This window comes from Bombyx mandarina, chromosome 11 (genome assembly GCF_030267445.1).
Source record: "Bombyx mandarina strain Sakado chromosome 11, ASM3026744v2".
Taxonomy (NCBI): domain Eukaryota; kingdom Metazoa; phylum Arthropoda; class Insecta; order Lepidoptera; family Bombycidae; genus Bombyx; species Bombyx mandarina.
Window position 1 is genome coordinate 3631743 of NC_143218.1, and position 26669 is coordinate 3658411.

Consider the following 26669-nt stretch of genomic DNA (forward strand, 5'->3'; position numbering starts at 1 on the left):
TCACTATAATCCCACATAACGATGGTAATATCTAGCAATGCAATTTATTTGAGGAAAGGCGTTTTGAAAAACGTATTGTATTATAAAAAGTTCTAAAGTTGACATTGCAACTTATCGGAGTGACAAATTTAATTATGAAGTTCGTGGATTCAAGGCAGGAATTTTATGGTTTTCGCGCTTACGGATGCGTGGAGTATGTCTTGATGATGTGCAGATGTTGGGAGCAGACCGCGGGCCCTAAGATGTATTGAGGGCCCGAGCCACCAAACAACTCTCCTTGCACTCTCTTACTCGACGTCCGATTTCCCATTATGTTCAAAAACCGTCTCTATAGGCAATCTTATCCATAATCGGATTCTACAACGGAACCATTAAATATGTACTATAACTATAAAGTACTGTGTCTGTAAATATACTTTCGTTATCTCAATTACCAGGCTACTTTTTGTGCTATATTGTAATTTTGGCTGTATATTATTATTATCCTATGCCCAGTCGAGACAAAAATGACAAGTAAACATAACCTATAAAATTTGAAATGGGCAGTATGTACATTTCACAAATTTTCATAACATTATTTATATTTTAGTTATTTTTTAAAATGTCTGAGTTTTACATAGACTACGTGTGCCCTAAAGACGAGACGGAAAGGCATCCTGTGATCTTTAATTTTCAAAACGGCTACATAACGGATAATTTTAAGGACACGGAATGCACTATATTAAGAGATGAAATTACAAGCAAAAGGAACGTTGCTCTGGAGGTCTGCGACACTCTGTACGTCGGAGCGGAAGAACAAGAGCTAGGCAAAACAATAATAATGGCGCGAAACAAAAAAACAGGGAAAGTTCGAATCATCGAAGTAGGTACTGTCGACTTAAAACCCTATTTGAAAGTCGATTTAGACAATTCACAGCTGATGGAAACGTCGAACTTGGATCTCAGTCGAAAATTCGGATCGAAAAAACATAAAAAAATCATGGAGCAAAGAGAAAAGTTGAAAGTTAATGTGCAAACAGTAACGGACCAAATGCAGAATGTTAGTCAAAACATTTCGGAGGACCAACTCGATCTGTCGAACTACAACAAAACGGATGAAAATTTCTACGTGCCTCCCATCGACAGGGAAGCCAAAAGCGTGGAACAGGTTTACGACCTAGACAAAATATTAACAGAAGACATGTTTGAAAAGGTTTACGAGGAAATGGAAAACACAGATTATATAAGTAATTTTAATGAATTTCTGAAAACGATCGTCAGTGAAAATATGCCTAAAAAGCATTTGGTCTTAGCTCTGTATTCAAATTCATTATTAAACATGTATGGAACGCTGATGAAAGATATCACGAAGAAGACCTATGTTGCCTGTCCTCACTCTGCATCATTAAACGACCATATACTAAAAAAATTCCTTAGCATCTCTAACAATAGGAAATTACGTACCCCCCAAATGAAGGATAAGTCTCTATGTCACGCCCTAGTCTTTGTATTGCTAATAAACAAATACAAATTCAATTTAGAAGATTTATGTAAACAATTGAAGTTCACATCGAGAGTGGTAGCTACAAAAGTATCTGTCACAGGAGCGAGTATAATAACTGAAGGTAACAAGAAGGTCGTTCAATTGAAACTACCGATCAGCAAGCCGGCTTTGAGAAGACGTAGCAATAAGTTTTAAATAAAAGTCAAATTTTAATTGTGACTCTGTTTTATTTCGATGCATTCTGAAATTAGTCGCGTGCTATGTCTTCTATGTGATTTGAAGTAGTATTTTTTTTCTCTTCCTCTTCATTTTATTTATTATTTCATTTCATTGGTAGACTATTTTAACTACACTTGGACGGGTAGGTGAGCTCATGAGCTCGACCTGAGAGAATTGCTAACACTTGACCTAGCAAGAACAGTGCTTCGCTGAATCTACCACCTGATCGGAATCGCGGCCACTGGGAAAAACCGGCGAGAAACTGGGTTGATTTCAGGTAGTGTAGGTAGTATCTTATTTGACTAAAATTTAAAAATTTACAGCGCCATCTATCTACCACTACTGTAATAGAGCGTGGTTTCTGAGTTTTAACGAAAAAGGTTTTTTTTTTACAAATGCCCCGTGTGATTAAGATCTATTTATTTTATCTAAAATCAATTTATTGTTTATTGAAATTAAATCTGTTTATATTAAAGAGAATGTTCGCCTAAAACTAAAATCGTTAGATCAATTGTTATGAAACTGCACACATACAAAACGACATAACCACCCGACGAACGTGGTTACTTTAGTGCAAGGTAGATGGCGCTAATGGCTGTGATTTTTATCGTTTGAGCCAAAAGTCGAATGGGAAATCTGTATAGCGAGGACCGAAAGGCTATTTTAGTTTAGGCAACATTTTTGCAACTTAACCGGAGTGCCATATAAAGATTGAAAATTGGAAAAAAATCATAACAAAAACAACCTTGAGCTATTGAATGGAGCTTCAGCTAATTGAAGTTCAATTAAAAACATCGAACTGTTGATACTAATATCAAGTAACACGCTATCATATATGTCAAATAACTAGTCCGATAAAGATCCGAGTGTTCCAGAAGGAAAATAATTTCTCACTACATGTACACTTCAAAATGGAGGCTCAGCTGTGTGCTTAGTCCCAGTTTTTTAACTTCTCGGTCGCATAATAGTTAACTCAAATATGGAGTCTATGGAGTTTTTTTTTTTTATTGCCTTTGCGAGCATACGGCCCACCTGATGGTAAGTGGTCACCGTCGCTCATGGACGTCAGCAATGCCAGGGGCAGAGCCAAGCCGCTGCCTACCATAAAGAACTCTCCGCAAGCCTCGTTTGAAGAAGGACATGTCATAGCGCTCGGAAAACACCGTGGAGGGGAGTTCATTCCAAAGCCGGATGGTACGTGGCAAAAAAGATCTTTGGAAACGCACTGTCGATGAACGCAGCGGTTCCAGATAATATGGATGAACTCTGCTCCGAGTTGGAACAGCGTCCCTACGTTTGCCGCTAGCGCACATAAAAAATACAACTCCCCAATAATTGGGACGCTACGCGTAAAAGCTTTTTTTTTTTTTTTTTTTTTTTTTTTTTTTTTTTTTTTTTTTTTTTTTTTGTCAGGAGTAAATCGCCGGACTTCCGCCCTTCCCTGGGGATGGAGGGCGGGGTATGTCGGAGTCGAACCGACTAAAACCTCCTGTCTCTCAACAACCAACGTCCAAACCTGGCATGAGACAAAACTCATGAAAAGGCAAAGGGGGGAAAGTGAAGCGTTTAGTGCGGAGCACATCTCTCCCATCACCCTCCCCCTGACGCTACGCGTAAAAGCTAGATAAATTCAAAAGGAAAAATATAAAATATGAAATAAAACGCAAATTCAACAATAATATTTAATTTTAATTCCACATAAAAATACATTTAAAATTCGGTTAAAAGCGTCTACAAATAAACATAGTTCATAAAATAATGTTTTTAATTCTTAGTTCCGTTAATGTGACCAAATCGGTATTAAATATTTATTTATTTTTAAAATTACGTACGTACAAATCACACTTTCAAAATTTGTATTATCTAATATTATGATGCTTTGAAAATTATCAAAATTAAATACAATTCCAAACAATATTTCGTATTTACCATTGTTATCTATTGACCGAAATATCTAGAAACATATTATCAAGTTATATGTATTTTTTTAATTAATTCAATTAAAATCAAATTTACCTCTTTGACGTTGTTTGCGACTACTTAAAAAAACCAGTCCGTTTTTTAATATAGTTGAACAAAAACTAATCTAACACTATTAATTCGGCATTGTAATTATGTTACTAAACATAAATATTAAGTAGGTGTAAATAAAACTAAATTTTAATAGTTTTATCCGGAGTTTTTGAAGTGAAACTTCTTTAGGCGCATGAGGCTAAAATTTTTACAGATGTAACGTCACGCAGGTATGCAACGGAAGTGTCGAAAAATTTTAACACAGCGCCATCTATGAGATTTTTTAATATGCGTATGAAACCTCTTGTAGTGAATTTCAATTTAGGATTATACGTGACGGTTAAAATATCGATTCACAGAGGGCGCTACCTCATACTATAAAAGATGATTTACAATTATTTACTAATGACAAAATTTTACATATACTTAGACATTTAGGATAATTGTATTTTAATTTTTGAAGGTTTCACTTCTAACACGTGTGAATTGCACGCGTTTCTTTTTTTTATTGTTACTGCATTTTATTTCAATGCCCGTGTCCTCGAATTAAGTAGACATTCTTATAAAGGCACTGGAGTAGCGAAGAAATATCTTTGTTTTCGAAATCGATTTGAATTGAATACAGTATTAGTAAAGCCACTGTTAAAATAGGTACATTCTGTCTCACAAAGTTCACCCGTAAAGTCACAAAAAACGGAATTAAGAACCAATAAACGTTTTTTTTTTTTTTGTTAAAATAGACAAGTGAATACAAATAACGCCTTATGTTTTCAGTTTTTGCCACGTTATGATGAATTCGTTAGGTTGACGCACGCTTCCCTCCAAAAACAAAACACTCTCAAGGGACAAAATCCATAATGGATTTTCGAGTTTCGACAACAATTAAAGCAAGCGCAAAAATATTATAAGGTTCAATAACGCTGCACTAATCAAGCACCATTTTATAATATTGAATTATTTAGAACATTGAAATTCATTAAGACACTTGACTATAAGCGCACTACCTATTTAAGTTGCTCTAAATACCAAGCTGGTTGGATTCCCGCGTACGGAACTAATACTGAATCAATTGACTGTGATATATTCAAACGATCGACCAATAAACTAATTAATTATCTAAAACATTTTTGTGAAAGAGCACTAGAGTAATAATTATAAGTGTCGTTCGTATATATAATTTTAAGGTCTGGTTAATACCAGACCTTAAAATTTACTGTGCGTGCAATGAAGTTGATACAGTCAATCAATTCTATTTTAATCTTTTCAAATGTAAAAATTATTTTACACAACAGTAACGAACTTTTCGAAAAATTGTTTTGCCTAAATTTACATTCAAAGGCAAAGGATTCGTGAACAAAGTGCTTAAAAATAAACATTAACTTCTTTTTTTTTCGCTAAAGACAAACGTTTCTTCATCAGTGTGGATTATTTACGCAACGTACACGTGAATAGTGTGAATAATGAATCATTAAAAGGTTCGTGTTCGTAGAGATGGATAGCCGGAGCAGATAAATCGGAGCTAGTCTTCTTCGAAAAGTCCACTGCGACTTCTTCGAAAAGTCCACTGAGACTTCTTCGAAAAGTCCACTAAGACTACTCCTAAATTCCCGCCAATTTACTGACGAATATCCTTGAAGATTATCCGAACTAAGATAAGCTAGAACTATTTAAAACTTTCACGTTTATCTTAATTTTAATCACAACTATTTCGCGGGTTAAGCTTACCTCTATTTTTAATTTTGACGAGCCCCCGATATTTCGGCGGTGTTGCAAGCGCATTATAGTTACACACCCAAAAACGGACTAGAACCAGTATAGACAGGTGTGCCTGCATCTAAAATCAACTTTCTTCAACCTACCCGTGGTCACGGCAACAGCGTCAAAATATCGGACACTCATTGTAGCTATCAATAATGTTTACAATCTAAAATGTCGAGTGATCGACGGCCGTAATCGTTTCAAAAATCAAAGCCGATTGCCATGATAAAAAAACACTAATACCTATTAATTAATCCGCTTAAGCTAGATCCTCGCGCTTGCAAGATAACCAACCGAACCGAATGGTATCCATTCTAAGGCCTCAATTATCACATTTCCCAAAGAGACCAAGTATTAAGTAGTTTAAAAAAAAAATGCTTTTATTGAAAACAAATATTCAAGAACAAAATATTTATTAATCAAAATCATAAAAACAATATAAAATATTGAAAAACAAAAAAAAAAGAGGATAATCATAACCATTTACCATACAACGCTGCCATATTTTATAAGCTACAATAATAAAAAATTTGAATGTTCTGTATAATGATTTTAAAATATATAAATATACCTACATCTAGCTTTATATTCCTAGTGAGGTGACACACAGTTATGACAGATGTCACGCACGTCAGAATAAGACACGATCATTTCAGAATAAGGATGTTCCTCTATGTTTTTTTTTTTTTTGAGTGACAAATTTTTAATTCTATAAATTTTGCAATAACAAATTTATTAGATTGAATATCTTTATTATTTCTGATTATTTGTTTCTTTAATTTCTTCTGTTGTTATTTTTTTATAGAAAAAACATAATTATATGAATTAAATTTAAATTAATTATTCAATGTAGGACAGAGAATTTTAGGTAGCGTCACAACACGCAACTGAACAATAATGAAGCGACAATTCTTTTTATTTATTGCATTTATCTAAGGTATCAGTATAGTTACAAAGGCTGCCCCGCCCTTCAAACCGAAATGCATTACTGCTTCACGGCAGAAAGAGGCAGGGCGGTGGTGCGGACTCGCAAGAGGTCCTACCACCAGTAAAATTGATTACTAATTCGTCGAATGTGATAATAATGTAACAACCAAAAAAAAATTATTGAAGACATGAGTGGATTGGGTAATTGGGTACCATTATTAAGATTTTTGAGTTTTTATATTGAATTAAGGTGTTATGTGCCTACAAACTATAGTAACCATAGTAGACCTTAAAACTCAGGGTTTAAAGGCTATTTTTAGAAATTGCATATGATGAAGGAGTTATATACGAAGAAAAAGTACAAATAACAAAAGCTTGTTGCCAATTTTCTCAAAATTAACAAATTGTATCATACATATCCCCTTCATCCACTCTTGTCTTCATATATGTTTGCAGACAAAACAAACCGCGTTATAGGACATGCCTCAGTTATATTGGCCTCAAATGACGTCATAACATTGGACGGCACGTTCGGCTGGTTTTGTATGGAAAATTCAAAAATAATATTTGCCCAGTTAATTAGTTTTAAGTTATAATTGTCAAGAAACGTTCCCAGCGGCTTGGGTTCGAAACCGCGGATGCGATTTATCAAAATTAAATGCGCTAAATACTTTGATCGGTAAAAAAGAAACTCAAATGTAAATTAAAAAAATACAAAATAATTATTTTTTATTTTAACCATGATCACCCAAAGGTTTTCAGAAATATTAATTCGTCAACGGTACAATGAATTTACAATCATAAATATGTACCTACACTTTATATAAAATTTATATAGTGAATTAATAAACATTTCTCTATGCGAGATCAAAAAAATTAACTTTTTCAGTTTTGTCAAAAAAAAATGTCTATATTTTTTTTTAATTATTTAGTTACATACATATCTAAGTAATTATTACTCCATTAATTATTTATTATAACAAAAATAAAGGTACACCAAGTTTGCTTTAAGATGAAAAAAAAGCATTTTGGGCGAATTCTATTTGACCACAAAAAACAGGAAAAAAAAAAGTATGAATTAAAAAAAATACAAAACATGTCGTTTCGTCGGTATTAAAAACAAAAATCTCAACACAAACTATAAAATGGCACTAAGAAACTAATTTAAAACATATTTCATTCATTTAAAATCATATAACAAATAAATGAACATACCATTTTTTTATAAATCTTTTCATTCACATTCATTTTAATGTTGATTCGAACAAAAAAAAATGCATTGAGAAAATGTCAATTATTGGAAATCGATAGAATTGTAAGAACGTATGTATGTATACTATGGCACAATTAAAAAAAAAACTTAAAAAAAACACCATAAACTAAACATTAACCCACTGTTATAAAAGACGCTAAAGTATGGGTTTTCATAAAAATCTCAAAGTTCACACTAGACAGTGTTCTATGTAATAGTGAAAAATAACGTTTTCATTATTAAAACATTATTACAAGCGCACGAGAATGTTATGTAACGCCGCCATTTCTAAATAAAAACATTTGATAACCTAAACACACTGCAGCATCGGAAGGGAAAAATAAATATTCGTATTAAAAAATCGGAGGATACATGTGCTAAAATGTTGGGATGATCGGACAATTTTAAGTTTCATACAATTACATATATATCACGATTAAAACAGATTTATGTAAATAAATAAAAGGAACTTTTATGTGGATTATTATTTAAAATACACGAGCTGAAGATGCGAATGTATTATAGCAAGATTCCTGGACATAGCGTCCGAAATACTTGAAGAAATGTTTTTAAATGATAATATTGAAGACAGCTGGCGAAGGACGCAAAGATGTTTACATGTTTGAAAAAAAATACGGGTGACGCGTAAGTCAGCCATTTTGAATTTGCTCCATAAAATCTATTTAAAATAGTCCGATGAATTTTTTTAAATAAGAAACAATGGTGATTAAGAAAAATAAATGAATTAAGTATGTAATTAAAGTAGAATTAAGTAATTATAGAAACGACGAATTATTGCTAATTTTTCATTGTGATAGTGTAGCTTAGAATATATTACGTAAAATTAGATACTCGATAAAATAAATTGTATAAATACAAATATTAAAATATATAATATAAGAAACAGTTTGCTTAATTTTTATAATATAATATAAAATACTAAGATTCCCAAATATAGAGGTGTCGATGACGATAAAGCGATGTGACATTTAAAAATATAACGAATCAATTGTCTTAAGTCTACATGACGTGTGTCCTACAAATAGATTGAATGAAATCATAAGCAACTTTAACGATTTTCAAGTTAATTTGTAATTATTAGGCAGCACGAAAATGCTGTGTAATTACAAATCTAATTCCACTTTATAATCCGTCAATTGTTTAATTATAATCATAAAAGCTGAATAGAACTTATTGGCGCGCTGATCTATAGTCCGACCGATGAGAGAATATATTCTTGACAGATCGCCCAATTTTTGATTACGTAAACTGATAAGACGTAAGTTATATATTAGTTTTTGTCTCATTCGTTTGCGTGCAGATATATATAGGCACTTCTCTTTCCCGTAGAACGACAAATATTTCGACTCTCAATTTATAGGCTAAAGGTATTTTCCAAATAAAATGCATTATTTAATTTACAAGGCTAACTATGAATGCAGACAAAGGCACCGACATAGAATGCTTTATGAGGTTACGTCATTTCGCCTCAAGCGTTGGGAAGCAATGTACAGACGTGGGGAGCGCGCGCGGACGTTGAACCGACACGACGTTTTCACGTTACATTGCGTGCTACCTATTCAACACGTGACTGTGTTTAAAATAATTAGTGTTCATTGCGTATGTACGTAATAAGTACACGTAAAATCCTAAATTTATTCTAAAAAAACTACATGTATATTAATTTCTTTTTGTCAATTTCATTGCGGTTTTTTGTCATCTGAAAAAAAAAGGAGGAGTTATATTTAGAAATTTTACGATCTACGAAACCAGGAATATTTTATTAATATCTCTGTCGGCAATGGTAAGGCTTATAGTAATAAAATCGAAACTAAAAAATTGTAATTATTCAATTAATTTTTTATTTCGAAATTTTATTTTATTATATTTTATACTCGAGACGCGAGTTCTTAGGTCCCATACTGTTTAGAAAGTGATAACTACCCTACAGTTTTATTATTACTACCCTACTTTTTTTTTCTACCTAACGGCCTGGCCACGGGGATCGGCGGTGCGAACGACGAAGCGGCGGATGAGGCGACCATTCGCGCGGCACCGTTTGCAGGCCACGGGTAGCCACGTTCGCCGCCGCGACTAGCAAGGAAGTCCGACAGCGAAATGTCTATATCGAAATTATCTCGATATTGCTTAGAAAGTGATCGTTTTTTAGTTCAAGACCTATTATTTGGAAGAGATTGTGGAGTACATGATTTGAATAAGAATCGGAGTATAGATGGAGAATTCCACAAGAAGCACGAGAAATACAGAATGTATCCAGAAACATTTTGGCTGCTTTGAGTGGCTAGACTTCCAAATAGCTCATCTAAGTAGTATATCAGCAATAAAAATGTCGGTGTTCAGTTTTCGCGGCAAAAACAACTAAACTCATTTAATCACTGTACTATTCGCCGCGACTACCGCTCGACTCCGTGGCTTGCGCCGTCCTTATTCATGCATTTGTTTTGCTCGCCCGCCGCATCGTAAGTCGCCCGCGCTCGGTACATTTCGCCGGTCGCTTGTGCGCGTGGCTTCATAAGTACATTTCTATGCGCTTATTTTAGTCGCTAGACGCTTCGCCGGTCGTACCGCGCGAATATTCGTATCGGCGAATGTCCCGTGGCCAGGCTGTAAGCTGGTAGCCTTTAGAAACTATGCCAGCGTAACCGAAAGAACGGCACTCTAACCTGAGGACGTTGCTAACACTGGCCCTAGCAATCTTGCTGAATCTTTTACTGGGGGTAGGTACCACCGCCCTGCCTATTTCTACCGTGAAGCTGTAATGCGGTTTGAACAATACTGAGGCCTTAGAATTCATTTCTCAAGGTGGGTGGCATTTGTAGCTTCGGTAGCCACTTAACACCAGGAGGACTATGAGGTATTCCACCTAAATATGTAATAAATAAAAAGTCTACCACCGGATCGGAAGCGTACTCACCTCACTTCAAGCACATGTCACTGTAAATGTCGAAATCGTCCGATTGATTGTCCGGTTCGTAGGCCCGGATCTGCTCGAACAAGTCGCTATTCATTAGGCTGTCCACCTGAATGGGCGTAGATTCCCCGAAATAACTGCCCGCCCGGCCATTTCGTTTATAGTCGGTTTTTTTAATGCATCCGCCGCGTAGGTACGTCGTACGATCGGGAATTTGAAAGAGAAAATGCAACACGTTAGAAGATCGGACGGTCGTTGTTGAGAATTGAGATAAAAAAGAAATGTATGTATATATAAGACAGAAATAAATAAGATTGAAAATGAACAAATAAAAGTAAAAAATGTCATGTTTTCATAACCACGCCCGAAATGGCAGCACAGACAACAAACTAATTTAAAAATACAACAATAAAATAAACAAAAAATTCTTTTAAATATAACAAAAAAAAAAAAATGAATATGTATCTCTTATCTAAATCACAATTAATTAAAATTTCAAACATTCTGTTTTTTTTAAACGACCGTCTGTGTTGCATTTTCGCGATGGTTCTTACAGACGAAAAATTGAAGCTTCAATCAAAACAAATCAACTCCTCAAACTGACAGCTGTCACCAGTGACGCGTGACGTGTGTCACGAGTGACAGCTGTCAACGGCCGACAGGCGAGCGCGGCTCGAACGAGTTGCATTCAATTTTTCGTCCGCACTCAAATAACAAGACATTTTTTTTTTCGCACATACATATAATTTATTGCGTAATAATCAATTAATTAATTACATTTATTAAAACTAGTGTCATGATAAAAAATCTTGGGCGTCCTTCTCGAGTATCAATCAACTAGCGTCGGATTTTGTAAAACCGATATTAATTCGTGTGTTAAGTGCGGAAAAATCTTCCATTCATTATGATAGACTTTTTTGTCTATATAATCGCTGATAGTCTAGGAGGCTATCCCAACTAGGGACTGGTAGGTGAGCTCACGGGCTCAACCTGAGATAATTTACTAACACTAGCTCTAGCAAGAGCAGCGCTGAATTTACCACCGGATCGGAATCGCGACCCACTGAGAAAATCCGGCGACGTATAAATCTGACGATTCATAATTTTTTTCCCTACCTATTCTAGTAACCTCGAGGGGTTATTCTAGATTCGCCGAACTGGTAGGTGAACTCACGGGGCACAAACCTGACGACGTTGCTGACACGAACCCTAGCCAGAGCCGTGCTTCGCAGAATCTACCACCGGATCGGAAACGCGAGTAAATTAACCCACAGACACAGCCCATTGGGTTTCTTGCCGGATCTTCTCAGTGGGTCGCGATGACGCACGTCTGAATCGACACTCGAGATAGAGACGGTACGGTCGGCAAATTCAATACAAATACAATTTTTATTATTAATTTAAATAATCAACTTGACGACACATTTTTCATTTTTATATCGACAAACACAAACTTTTGCTCGAAAAAAAATACAGTGTTGTTTTGATTTAATTAAATTCTTAAATTAATCATTAAACTTAAATATAGTCACATCCGTTTAACGTATTGAGAACATTCGATACTCCGTTCTGACGGGGTTGGCGGGTTCAGAAAGCTTTCAGGTCGGTAAATGAGCTTTCAGATGTATAGGACGACATATGGTTCATGGAAATACTCTTTTACGAAATTAATTTTAACATTTTAAGTTAATGATCAACCTCAAACATTTCCTGAGGGCACGAATGACTATCGCATACATAATGGTTTAAAAAAAAATAGAATAGAAAATCCAACTGTCCAACGAAATGTCAAATTTCCATGTCGCTGTTCAGTCTGTGGCCTCAATTTTTAGAAATTTACTTTTTGGCGGGAACGCGAGGAGTGAAGTTGTGTGATGTTTTATTTTGTCTATTTAGTGTTTCTTCGGTTTTAAATGTGTAATAACGGTGGTTTATTAACTATTTAATATCTGTGAAAGTGCACAAATGTGGGAAAATGAAACAAAGCCGCTGAACGCAATTTCTTTGGATCCTCTAAAAAGTCCACTGAAAAAATCTCAGTAAATGACCACCATTTTACTGAGATTATATTTCAGCCCATATCACCTCATATCATTTCATTTCATATCATCTCATTTCATTTCATTACACTCCATATTATCATTTTTCATACAAATAAGAACACAAAATAAGACCTGACTTAAAGGTCTTAGTTACCAGGTTATAAAATACCTTAAAAAAAAAAAACTCGTCGGCCATTATTGTTTACTACATGAATCTACTAAGATTGGACAGCGTATACTGTCATTCTCGAAACCCGAAAATTATACTCATAGTCGAGAACACGGAAATTGTTTCGACATACGGTAACGTAAATCTCGAAGGCTGGCTGGCTATCGAGTACTACTACCATCTAATGTAATCATCCATTACCGGTGCTTTTAACTTAAAAGTTTTAAGTACCTCAAGCCTCGGTCACCGTTCTCATCGAATCAGTCGCTTGCGACAAAGGGCTCGACGAGTAAATTAACCCACAGACACAGCCCCCTTAACTGATTTTGGTTTTAATAGTCCTATGATACTCCCAACCCATCAGAACAGAGTTTTAACCTAGAGATTTTATATATATATTTATATATAAGGCCGTCAGCGTAAAAGTGGCCTAAGCATATCATAGTTATTATGGAGCAATGAGGTTTAAGTTTTCATGAATTTGAATTTGAGTAGAAAAAAAAAACAAGACGCGTAAAAGTAACGTTTACAAAGCCATCTGTTATCTATGAGTGAAACTATGGATAGGTCGGTTTTGCATCAAAATCACTATATAGTACAAAACAAAGTCGCTTTCTCTGTCCCTATATCCCTATGTATGCTTAAATCTTTAAAACTACGCAACGGATTTTGATGCGGTTTTTTTTAATAGATAGAGTGATTGAAGGGGAAGGTTTATATGTATATTAACATCCATTAAATAGTGGAGAAATCAATAATAAATTACAGTTTCCGAAGCGAAGCGAGGGCGGGTCGCTAGTTTATTATATTTTAAATCCGTTGCGTAGCTTTAAAGATTTAAGCATACATAGGGACAGAGAAAGCGACTTTGTTTTATACTATGTAGTGATAAATTGCAATATACATAATTATAAGCATGATTATGAAAAATTGCGGGTTAGGCCACTTTGCGCTGATGGCCTTATATGTATATATGCATATATACATCGAAGGGTGAAAGGCTATTTGGTTTAAGCGACATTTATCTTTGTAATTAAAGATCCGTTTTATTTGGTATCAGCAAGCATCAACAGCTCGATGTTTTTAATTGAACTTCAATTAAGTTTACGCCATTTGAATGGCTCAAGGTTTTTTTTTTGTTCAAATTTCAAACTTTAAATGGCTCTCCTGTGAAGTAGCAAAAATGTCATTCAATCCAAACAGTCTTTCACTCCACAATATTTATATTTTGTATAAGCCACTTAATTATCTACTCAAAAGTTAATGTCATGTCAAAAAAAAAGAAATTCTAACATTTTCATTTTTACTTAGCACCGAAATTATATTTAAAAAAAAAATTGTTTATTTGATCCCAAAATATTTTCTTGGCTTTAAAAAAATTATTTTTTGTTAAATACATATATGTAAAATAAATGTAACATGTAAAAAAAATGTTAATAACAAAAGACAGTCCAGAGAACGACCCAAAATAATTAAATTTACAATTAATTACACCTATAATGTCGTTTACAACTTAATGAAACCGTTTTCGTAACGGTCAAGATCTTTATAGCTACAGAGTAGCGCTTTTCAAAAAAAAAAAATTAAAAAAAAATAAATTTATATTCATAAATGGAAACTCCATTGCACTTTTCTTTGTTTTTTTTTGGCCAATTTATTATTATTTCACAGTAATAATTCTGGTTCATATGCGAAAATTTAAAAGTTATGCAAATCATCAATTAATTTTCTTTGTAACATAAGAGTAGTGTTTATACTAAAAAAAAATGTATGCACATAAAAAATGGAAACTCCACTGCACTTTTCTTATTATTTTTGGCCTATTTTATTATTATTATTTCACACTATAAGAACATTTAAAAGTTATTCAAATCATCAATTAATTTTCTTTGTTACCATAGAGTCGCGTTTATACTAAAAAAAATGTATGCATATAAAAAAAAATGGAAACTCCACTGCACTTTTCTTATTATTTTTGGCCTATTTTAATATTATTATTATTTCACAGTAATAGTTCTGGTTCATATGCGAAAATTTAAAAGTTATGCAAATCATCAATTCATTTTCCTTATTACAATAGAGTCGCGTATATACTAAAAAAAGTATGCATATAAAAAAAATGGAAACTCCACTGCACTTTTCTTATTATTTTTGGCCTATTTTAATATTATTATTATTTCACAGAAATAGTTCTGGTTCATATAAGAACATTTAAAAGTGATTCAAATCATCAATACATTTTCCTAGTTACAATAGAGTCGCGTTGTTACTAAAAAAAAAGTATGCATAGAAAAAAATGGAAACTCCACTGCACTTTTTTTTTGGCCATTTTTATTAACGATTTTAAGAACATGCATTATTTGAATCGTCTAGAAAACACAATGCAAATGCAATTGTGTAGATAAAATGTTAAATTTGTTACTAGATTCTATCGAAATACATTTAACGACATACATACATTTAACGGCCGTCTGGTGTAGTGGTAAGTGACATGGTCACTACACAAGGGGGTCGCGGGTTCGAATCCCGCTAAGGGAAGATATTTGTATGATAAATATAGAAATGTCTTTTCCAGGGCTATGGATGTTTATTGAAGTGAAAACTTCTTTAGAATCGTTGTGATTTCAAACCGGATGCAACGGAAAAAACGACAGGTAAGAGACACAAATACAAAAATGTGTAGGATGAAGCCAGCAAAGAATGAGACAGAAATATACATACTATTTAATACAGCGCCATCTGTGAGATTTTTTAATACTAACGTGTGTATGAAAGCTCTTGTAGTGAATTTTAATTTAGGATTATATGTGAAATTAAAATATCAATTCACAGAGGGCGCTACCTTACAATTATTTACTAATGACAAAATTTTACATATACTTAAGACGTTTGGGATAATAATAATTGTATTTTAATTTTGGAAGGTTTCACTTCTACCACGTGTGAATTGCACACATGTAATTTTTTAAATATATGTATGTGTATAATAAAAATCTTACATTTATTTCCGTTATCTGGTATCTGTAACACAAGTTCTTTACGAACTTAGTACGGGACCAGTTAATGTGGCGTGTTTGTGAGTAAATATTTATATTTATTTATACATAAATAACTAGTTTTAATTGAAATGCCAACATATAAATTCATAGTTCATCATCATTCAACTCATCAGTTGATTCTCGACTTAGTATGGGCATACGACGGATGATAAGCGATAGATTTGAGTATTAATATATATGTATGTATATATATATAAATAACCCTCCTATAACGCGGTAAGTTACAACACGGTTTCACTCTGACACGAAAATATTTTTTTATTTACCTGAGCTCACTGCCCACCTGCTGTTAAGTGGCTATCGGAGCCCATAGACATTTACAACGTAAATACTGCCACCCACCTTGAAATATAAGTTCTAAGGTCTCAGTATAGTTACAACGGCTGCCTCGCCTTTCAAACCTAAACGCATTACTGCTTCGCGGCAGAAATAGGCAGGGCGGTGGTACCTACCCGTGCGGACTCACAACACGTCCTACTACCAGTAATTTCCCAAAACCTTTTTATAACACGGTTTTTCTACAACACGATAACGAGATTTTTGTTTTTAATATTATTTTGAAATTTATAATATACACACTTTGAATAAACAATATATTTTTAATGTGTATAATACTTAGAAAATGCAAGCTGAGATGTTTCATTCTGAGAAATTACTCGTCATTTCTGTACAGGCTTGTAGTATCAAACGCGGTTTCACACAACGCGGGACGTTGTATCTACCGCGTTATAGAAGGAAGGCTACCCGCATCTTATCATATTCGATTGAAATAAATTCGTAAATTTCACCCCTCTAAAAGACACCCTGGACCGGAATTATTTTTGTTGCCCTTCCCTATTTTTTTTTTCGTTCAACAAAATTTGATATGTGCTTAGAGATCATTTTGTTTTGTAACTAAATTACAATTAATTACACATTATATCACTCGGGAGAAATCGATTTTTTGGGAATTTTTCATACTAGATAATAGCAATTTTATACTAAAAAAAAAGTATAATAATTATTTAAAAATTAAAATTGTTTATTTGACGTTTGCAAAAAATAATAATTAAATGCATTGATTTTTTTTGTGTATTTTTTTTTTATTTTTTTTTTATTTTCTCAAAATAATACTGCTCAATTCTTTTTTTGTGCCCGATCGATTTAGGTATCGTCTTAAAAACTACGACACTTACAATTAAACGAGACTTGCATCAGCTCGTTACATCTATGGACGGGGTCATGCGACATGTGCGACAAAGCGATTGATCAATTGACGAGTTCACCACTTATGACGTCATTTGGGGCCACAACGCACGCCGAGCCGACCACAGACCATACCGCTGGCGCGACATGCCAGGTCTCGTGTTTAAGTTTGATACAAATAATTATTCGAGTTATTCAGTGATTTTTAACACACTTTAACACACACTGAACGAATTATCATTTTAATAGATTTTAAGAGATAGAATATACTTTTATGATCTTTAATATCTTCAAGTCCGCAGAGGACCAAGGTGGGAGCCACCAGTCGGAACAAAGACCAGATACCAGCAGGTCTGATGTGGGGGGACCGCGGAGCTGTGCGTCCCCCCCCCCCTTCTAAAGTTAACTCGGACTATCGAAGCCGCATTCATAGATGTCGCCAAGCGGACGCGTCACACAACATTAAGTTAACTAACTACTATACATTAACACGTATTTCGAGTTTTTTTTTTCTTGTTTTTTTTTTTTAAAGTTGCAGTATCGTTGTTCCGCAGCTAAAAAAATTGAAAAAAAAAATACATCTTAATAATACAAGAATGTACGTTTTAAGTCTTATTTCGTATAAAAAAAAACTTAAATTTAATAAATAAAAAAAAACTTAATCTATGAGAATATTGCGTGACAAATAAAAACTAACTTAAATTAAAAACTAAAGGATGTGACTATGTTATAAAGGAAAATTAAAGAAAATAATAATAAAAAAATAATCATTAACATAAAATATTAAATTAAATTTAAAAAACATAAAAGAAAGAAAATCTTCAAAAGAATCATATCAAGTCAATCATGTACCTAAAAGGGAAGAAAAAGTAATAAAAAAATTTAAAAAAACAAGCAATTAATAACATGTTACTGTTTGGAAAGGGTGAATGAAAGAGATAGAAAGAGATGTTTTTGTAGCAAATTGAACCCACAACTTTTACTGGTGGTAGGACCTCTTGTGAGTCCGCACGGGTAGGCACCACCGCCCTGCCTATTTCTGCCGTGAAGCAGTAATGCGTTCCTGTTTGAAGGGCAGCCGTTGTAACTATACTGAGATCTTAGAACTCATATCTAAAGGTGGGTGGCGGCATTTACGTTGTACATGTCTATGGGCTCAGTAACCGCTTCACACCAGGTGGGCTGTGAGCTCGTCCACCCACCTAAGCAATAAAAAAAAAAAAAGAGTTATATAATAAGATGTTGAATTTTCCAACGACTCTCATGAAAAATTACATAATTTGCATAAGTGATGTTATCGCACCGTATGAGCGTGGGGGGGACAGTGGGGGACAGTACCTGCTGTTGACGCTGGGCGTGTTCCGGTGCGAGTCCGGGGAGTGCGCGTAGGCGGGCGACGACGACATGTAAGGGGGCAGCGTGGTCACCAACACGGGCTTCACGTAGCCGTTCTTCAACATTTCGTTTTCTATACGAGAAACGTTAGTACGTTAGAGCGTTTCGAACATTCATTATGAAGTATATTAAGCGTTAAGTAAAACCTTTACAGAACTACAAATTAAAACTCTATTAAACACTTGGTACGCTTTAGGAATTTATTTTAATATTCACAATTCACTTTTTCTGGTTCGCTTCGAGTAGAACCTTTGTGTCATCTCTGCAACGATTTTATGGTCGACACGACAAAACTATTATTATCGAGAACATTCCCGATAGGACGAGTCGTGTCTATGTGTTTCCGCTATTTGATAACAGATAGTTACACGTCTCGAGCGTTCTCGATATTACACTAGTTTTTTTGATATTCGTTACTGCTATTTGATAACAGATAGCGTTATTCTCACCGACGTACTAATATCAGATATAATAATGTAGGCAGTAATATAACGGTAGGGAGCGGCTTGGCTCTGACCCTGGCATTGCTGACGTCCATGAGCGACGGAGACCACTTACCATTAGGTGGGCCGTATGCTCGTCTGCCTACAAAGGCAATAAAATATGCCATAGACAAGAAGGTCACGTCGAACTAACTCACCAGGTTTGGTGTAATATTTGGAGAAGACGTCGTCTTTGGGAACGTTCGGGTACAAGAACTGTAGCTGCGTGAGGTCGAACACGCGGTCCGCCAGCGAGCGCAGCATGAGGTCGCGCGACGTGAAGGGCTGCAGGCTGAATACTTCGTTGCCGTCTGTTGTGACCAAAAAAAAAAGTTTAATGTCATTTGGCTTAAAACTCTAGTTACCAAGCCATAATATCTTCAACAAAAAATTAAAAAACTATCGTCTGTTATTTCTGAGGTGACGTCATACATTTAGAGTTGAACAGCGATACGAACGTTGTGCCAATAGTGTTCCGATTTTGAATTAACATTAAGACTTTTTTCTTTCGACAGTTGGCAGTACTGATCAAAGGAACATGTATTCAAAACTAACTCCTTACATTTATGTCAACCTGGTACTTTAATAGATATTTAGTCGGGTCACCTTCCTCTATTTATAACGAGCAGACAGCTCACTTGATTGTAAACTAGCGGATTTTGAGTCAGCGATACAATCACTTCTTACGGTAAGCGGTACTCGGACCTCAAAGCAAATAACCTAAGACATGAGGTCAAAGCTTTTAGTGGGACTGCGATTGTACGAAAATCGACACTGTCATTGTGTTATTGAAACCTAATGTCTTACGAGCTCTATCTTTTTTTTTTTATTGCTTAGTTGGGTGGACGAGCTCACAGCCCACCTGATGTTAAGTGGTTACTGGAGCCCATAGACATCCACAACGTAAATGCGCCACCCACCTTGAGATATAAGTTCTAAGGTCTCAGTATAGTCACAACGGCTACCCCGCCCTTCAAACCGAAACGCATTACTGCTTCACGGCAGAAATAGGCGGAGCGGTGGTACCTACCCGTGCGGACTCACAAGAGGTCCTACCACCAGTGATTACGCAAATTATAATTTTTGCGGGTTTCACTTTTATTACACGATGTTATTCCTTCACCGTGGAAGTCAATCGTGAACATTTGTTGAGTACATATTTCATTAGAAAAATTGGTACCCGCCTGCGGGATTCGAACACCGGTGCATCGCTTCAACACTATTGCACCGGACGTCTTATCCGTTAGGCCACGACGACTTCAAAACTCTTTTTCTCTATGTCATCTTTCTTATCTCCACCTCACTAGGTGAGGTCGGCACAGCTAATTTTTCTCTTCCATTCTCTTCTATCAGCCGCCATCTCAACACTCACTCCTCTCTTTCTCTCTCAAATCGTCATTCACATACTCCATCCATGTCTTCTTCGGTCTACCTTGCACTGCCATTTCCATACATCTCCTAATCACATGCATCTCTACGTCATGTCTTTCTCTTTTCGCGAAACATTTCCTCTGAACCCTCCGCTGCTCATAGAAGTATCATTTTAAAAAACACATCGCTATCTCTTTCTAGTTGTGACGTCACGTGTTTCCCTCTGACCTCCGGTCCAAGCGATGGTGATCCCTCCCAGCTCGGAGTCCGAGAACCGCAGCAGGAAGGTCCCGGGCGGACACTTGGACAGCATATCCTCAGCTTGCTTCTTCTGTATGAAGCCCATTATTAAGCTGAAACAAATTTATCTATATATTAATACGTGAAGCAAAAACTTTGTATCCCTTTTTACGAAAATTCCGCGGACGGACGAGTATGAAATTTTCCCAGACTTATAGAGAATATAGAGAAGGAGTGCACAATGCTAAATTTTTTTTAAAATAATGCATAAAAGATACATTAAATCAATAAAGAAAACATTACACACACTACATACCATGTATTTGACGCACACACGCATGCATGCTATTTATTGTCAAACTTTTGTTCTTGACGTCTGTGGTCAAATTGAGAATAAATTAAATATTGTTTGTCTTTGTTAATATTTTTTTATATTGTAGCCTTGGCGAAATTTGTGATTATAGAAGTATAAAATACAATCATAGTAGTGTACAAATTTAAAATTCCAATTAATTATAGTCGAATTTCGACTACTGCGGGACCTCTAGTTTTTTTAATTACGCGTAAAAAACACATTAAATTAATTAAAAAAAACATTACACATACTACCATGTATTGGACATAACAATTAAATAAAAATACTCTTTTTTTAATGTCGAACTTTGGTTATTGTTTAAAGTCGGTGGTCAAATTGAGAATAGATTAATATTAATTGTCTCTAATATTATCTGTGTCTATAGTGTAGTGTTGGTCAAATCTGTGATTATAGAAGTACAATAGTGTTACGCCGGTAAGAGTAACGCCATCTACCCATCGCCGAATATCCCCGAACGAATATCGATGGAACTAGTAGCACCTAGAACGCTCGAGAAGTACAACGCCATCTGTTGTCAGATAGCGGAAACACACATTACTAGACTTTTGTGAAATATTTTTCCCCCTCGCCACGTACCGGTCGCACCACAGGGTCCGCAGGTAGTCCCTGGTGACCTTGACGACCATGTAGAACCACTCCCAGAACGTGAAGTTCCTCTCCGGCAGAGCGTCCTTGCAGAACTGGGTCCAGCTGACCGCCATCGCGTTTAGCTCCATGGTGTTCAGCGGGAGACTAGTTCTGGACATAAAACAAACAAAAAAAACTTATCAAGGGTTCGTTTACTATCCAAAGAGCTGACGGACCGTCTGGTAATAAGTCGCCACAACGACCACATACCATACAATATGCTGGCGTACTGACCACACACTTGGTATTTATTACATAGTTGGGTGGACGAGAGCCCATCTGGTGTTAAGTAGTTACTGGAGCCCATAGACATCTACAACGTAAATGCCGCCATCCACTATGAAATATGAGACCTTAGTTCGAAGTATAGTTACAACGGCTGCTCTGCCCTTCGAACCGAAACGCATTACTAGTATAGATAATACACATAAATTAGCCATAGACAAGCAACTCGAGCACTCAACATAAATGTTTACGGGCGTCGGCCACTAGATGGCTTCGCTTCGATTAGTTTCTCATTGCTCCTGTAGATGGCACTAGCATATAACTTATCCTATATTTTATTTTTAATGATTAAGGATTTTGTAAATTTTCAGAAATCACAAATTGATAAAATTTAATCAATTTGTCTATAACAAATAATAATTTATTCATATGATTTATTAATTTTTTATTTTCTGTGTTTAGTTAAACAATAATTAAATGCCTTAACTTTAACAACATATAAGTTTAGGGGCATCCGCTACAAGATGTCGCTAGTTTCCATACAAAAAAAATATCTCTTAGAGTATTGCAATTTCAAGGGCCTGATTACTGCTTGACGGCAGAAATAGGCAGGGTGGTGGTGGTACCTATAATTATACAGTACCTATAATTTGCAATCAAAATTTTTTTTAAACAACAGCGACTCACCTGAATATCTTCTCAGCCAAGAACCTCAGGTTGTCCTCCGAGAGAGACCCTCCCGTGGCCGAGCTGAACTTGAGGCTGAGGGTCTCCGCGAGCTGGCCCCAAGTCACCTGCACCAGTCCAGCACGAGATCAACAACAATCTCAAGACACATTGCAACTGCCCTAACACCGCTGCTAAGTCCTGACCGGTTCTACCGCGCAAAACTAATCCATGCTCAACATCTCAAAGTTCTTGATCAAAAGTTCACTCGTCAAACATTTTTTTTATTTATTGCTTAGATGAGTGGACGAGCTCACAGCCCACCTGGTGTTAAGTGGTTACTGGAGCCCATAGAAAACTACAACGTAAATGCGCCACCCACCTTGAGATATAAGTTCTAAGGGTCTCAGTATATTTACAGACAGACAGTCTTTAGACCCCCAACTGAGGTAGTCTAAATCCGAAAGCTTTAAGCTTTGTTATTTTACGAATAAATAGTAATTTAAAAAGCATTATTTAGTGGACCAATATTGTTAATTCATTGGAGCACACACGCACAAAAAAAATCATCTAAATCGGTCACACACAAACCCACAAACATATGCGAGTGAGTGTGTCACTCACACTCACTCACATATGTAATTTACTATCTAATGAAATTAAATCTAATGTATCATTAGTAACTGGACAATATTAAACCAAACAGATTTTCGACCCTCGATACGTTTAGATCAACAACTATACAGGGTGTTACTGTGGGTTACCTTGTCGGGGACAGCGAAGGGCACCCTGCCCGGGGGACTGAAAGCGTTGTCCCACGTGACGGTGGCCCACCCGTGGGGCTCCTGGTTGCCGTGGACTATGACCACAACCGGAAGCGACAGGGTCCAAACCTGCGGACCACAACAACAGCTGATATGATGCCGGACAAACTTACCACAGCAGCGTGGAAATAGATTAATGTTAACGCTAAGCATGTATTTTTTTTATTGCTTAGATGTGTGGACGAGCTCACAGCCCACCTGATGTTGAGTGATTACTAGATTACATAGACATCTACAACGTAAATGCGCCACCCACCTTGAGATATGAGTTTAAAGGTCTCAGTTACAACGGCTGCCCCACCCTTCAAACCGAAATGCAATTGGCGGGGCGGCGGAATTTGGCATAAAAAAATACTAGTCTTTGAAACTGAATTAGAAGTTTATATTTATGAATTTGGTGTTTATAAAATTGAATTTAATGTTAAAAACCTATATAAAATATAGATAATATAAATACCAAAGAGCAAACAAACTTATTACTCCGCGTTAGAACGACACGATATACATCGTGTTGTTTTTGTAAGACTATTTCACATAGCCTTTAGTCCGCGTTAGCACGACACGATATACATCGTGTTGTTTTTGTAAGACTATTTCACATAGCCTTTAGTCCGCGTTAGAACGACACGATATACATCGTGTTGTTTTTGTAAGACTATTTCACATAGCCTTTAGTCCGCGTTAGCACGACACGATATACATCGTGTTGTTTTTGTAAGACTATTTCACATAGCCTTTAGTCCGCGTTAGAACGACACGATATACATCGTGTTGTTTTCACCGCGACCAAGGTGGGCTGAGTGCGGGTCGCACCTGGAAGACGAGCTCCCCGCCGCCCACGTTGAACTGCGACTGGAACAGCAGCGTCAGCTTCTCGTCCATAACGCTCTCGGTGCCTTTCTTCTCGGCGCGTTTGATCTTGCGCAGCTGCATGTTCCTGCAAACGACAAACGAACAACATTTTTTTTTATTGCCCACCTGATAGTGAGTGGTTACGTCGTCACGGACTTCAGCAATGCCAGGGGCAGAGCCAAGCCGCTGTCAACCAAAATTCATTCATACATCATTCTAACTCCACTATCCGATGCGGTTACGTGAACACAGTGTCGCTCAGTGCGAGTTTATTAACGTTCTCGATAGCGTAAAAGTTAACTCATATTTGTATGCAGTCGGAAGAGCTTCCTTAGCGTCTCGCACTAAGCGACACTGATCTTGTTCATTTTATTTTTTACTTCCTACTTATTCGCTGGTAGCCCAAGAGGCTATTTCAGCTATGCACGAGTAAAAGGGCGCGCGGACTCAACCTGAGAGAATTTGCCAGCACTAGCAAGAGCCGTGCTTCACAGAATCTACGACCGGATCGGAAACGTGACCCACTGAGAGGATCCGGCGAGAAACTCAGTGGGCTGTGTCTGTGGGTTGTTAGTTCGCTCGTCGAGATGAGAGTGACATGCTTCGGGAGACAGCGGCTGGTCCCCCCACTCGCCTGAAGCTGACGCTGAGCTGTCGGCTGGTGGGCTGGTACTCCATGGTGCCCGTGTTGTTGAGGATGTCCCCGCACTCCACGGGCTGCTTGCCCTTGCCGGCCTGCGTGTCGCTCTTCAGTAAAAGCTGAGCCTGCTGCTCCGATATTATCACAACCTGCAGTTTTACTCATTATTACTAATTATATAGTTCTTCACGCGACCAATGATCGGAGGCGCTGGAGGGACATTACAAGAAGTAAAATTCTCTCTCTCTCTCTCCCACCCACCACACTGCCCATTTCTGCCGTGAAGCAGTAATGCGTTTCGGTTTGAAGGGTGGTGCAGCCGCTGTAACTATACTGAGACCTTAGAACTCATATGTCAAGGAGGCTACACCCTACGTCCCTTGATTAGTAAATACAAGTTTTATTAGTTACTAGCAGTACTCGTCCGCTTCGCTGGGCATTTAAAATTAACATTATTATTTATTGTCATTATCATTAGGGAGTCCAACACTCATATAAATATTAGCCTATCCATTAAGTACATGTATTTTCTACATGGATACCAAGTTTCAAGTCAATAGGATGCACGGCTCAGTAGTTATAACGGAACATCCGTAAAAACCACTGTAGATTTATATATTAGTATAGATATAGATTAGTTAGTATAGGATAGTTTGCAAGAGTATACTCACGCTGACGCGCGGCGGGGTCATGTATACGTTGAGCTGTCCGCCAACCAACAGACGAACAGTTGCCGTGAAACTGCAAACAGACAACCAATGTAATACTTATACAGGGTGTCGCAGAAAGAATGGATAATCTTGAAACACCTCACAATAGGGGTAACGGGTACACAAAAAAAAATTTTTTTTAGGTAGTACCCAAATTAAAAATAAAGAAAAAATACCAAATTTCATGATTAAAATTGAAGTTCAGATTAACTTTTATAAAAAATGACACTAGCCACATCCTCATACGATTTCTTTTATATTCCTTAGTATAGTTCATGTAGAATATTATAACACCATAATGAACTATACTAAGGTATAGTCCATGTAGCCACCAAAAGCCTATGGATTTCATTTATTTTGTAGCTGTTGTATATTCCAGAAACGCACAGCAGTATTGAAAATATCAGCTTTGTTTTTTTAAATACCTAATTTGGGTACTTACTACCTAAGCATACAAATACAGCATAAGCTCGGGTCCAATCCATCCATGCTAAATGGCAGCCATTCTAATTTTTTTTTCATTTCATAATACAATTTTACATATCAAAAAAGTTTTAATTAAAATTCGACTTGACCTAAAAGTCTTAGTAACCAGGTCATAAAATCTCTTAAAAAAAAAAACAGATTTTTTATTGAAATTTCTCTACATGTGTACCAAAAACGATAATATCACTAAAAATTTGGGTTTCACTGCGATAAAAATAAGCTCTTATCCGACGGTTAATAATACTGTCTGTCATTTTTACATTACAAAAGACGTTTACATTACAAACTCTAGAAAAAAAAGTTTTTGAAGTGAAAACTTCTTTAGAATCGTTGTGATTTCAAACCGGATGCAACGGAAAAAACGACAAGTAAGAGACACAAATACAAAAGAATGAGACAGAAATATACATACTATTTAATACAGCGCCATCTGTGAGATTTTTTAATCACCTAACGTGTGTATGAAAGCTCTTGTAGTGAATTTTAATTTAGGATTATACGTGAAATTAAAATATCAATTCACAGAGGGCGCTACCTTACAATTATTTACTAATGACAAAATTTTACATATACTTAAGACGTTTAGGATAATCTATACTAATATTATAAAGAGGAAAGATTTGTTTGTTTGTTTGTTTCGAATAGGCTCCGAAACTACTGGACCGATTTGAAAAAATCTTTTTACATTAGAATCCGACATTGTCCCTGATGAACATAGGCTACTTTTTTTTATTTT

The 26669-nt window shown here is 36.0% G+C and overlaps 2 protein-coding genes across 14 annotated transcripts in view; one reads left to right on the forward strand and one right to left on the reverse strand.

The window, feature by feature from the left end:
* The first annotated feature begins 502 nt into the window (after positions 1–502).
* Positions 503–1690, forward strand: LOC114244425 (uncharacterized). Its single transcript, XM_028176235.2, has one exon. It carries the CDS (start codon positions 602–604, stop codon positions 1676–1678), a length of 1077 nt encoding a protein of 358 aa, XP_028032036.2. The 5' UTR covers positions 503–601; the 3' UTR covers positions 1679–1690.
* Positions 1691–3370: 1680 nt separating this feature from the next.
* Stat92E (Signal transducer and transcription activator Stat92E) overlaps positions 3371–26669 on the reverse strand; it is a 36227-nt gene continuing 12928 nt past the window's right edge. For 4 of the 13 annotated variants that reach the window (XM_089731390.1, XM_089731391.1, XM_089731393.1 and 1 more), the window contains 11 exons: positions 25409–25478; positions 24732–24886; positions 24059–24182; positions 23186–23314; positions 22443–22549; positions 21480–21641; positions 20516–20640; positions 19075–19227; positions 18378–18507; positions 10588–10721; positions 3371–9372 (listed from right to left, as the gene is read on the reverse strand). In XM_089731390.1, coding sequence (XP_089587516.1) covers positions 10589–10721; positions 18378–18507; positions 19075–19227; positions 20516–20640; positions 21480–21641; positions 22443–22549; positions 23186–23314; positions 24059–24182; positions 24732–24886; positions 25409–25478 — 1288 coding nt within the window. In that variant the 3' untranslated portion in view covers positions 3371–9372; position 10588. Of the gene's footprint in view, positions 9373–10583; positions 10722–11305; positions 17892–18377; positions 18508–19074; positions 19228–20515; positions 20641–21479; positions 21642–22442; positions 22550–23185; positions 23315–24058; positions 24183–24731; positions 24887–25408; positions 25479–26669 lie in introns of those variants that run through there. The other 9 variants (XM_089731398.1, XM_089731399.1, XM_089731400.1 and 6 more) reach the window with 5 other exon arrangements.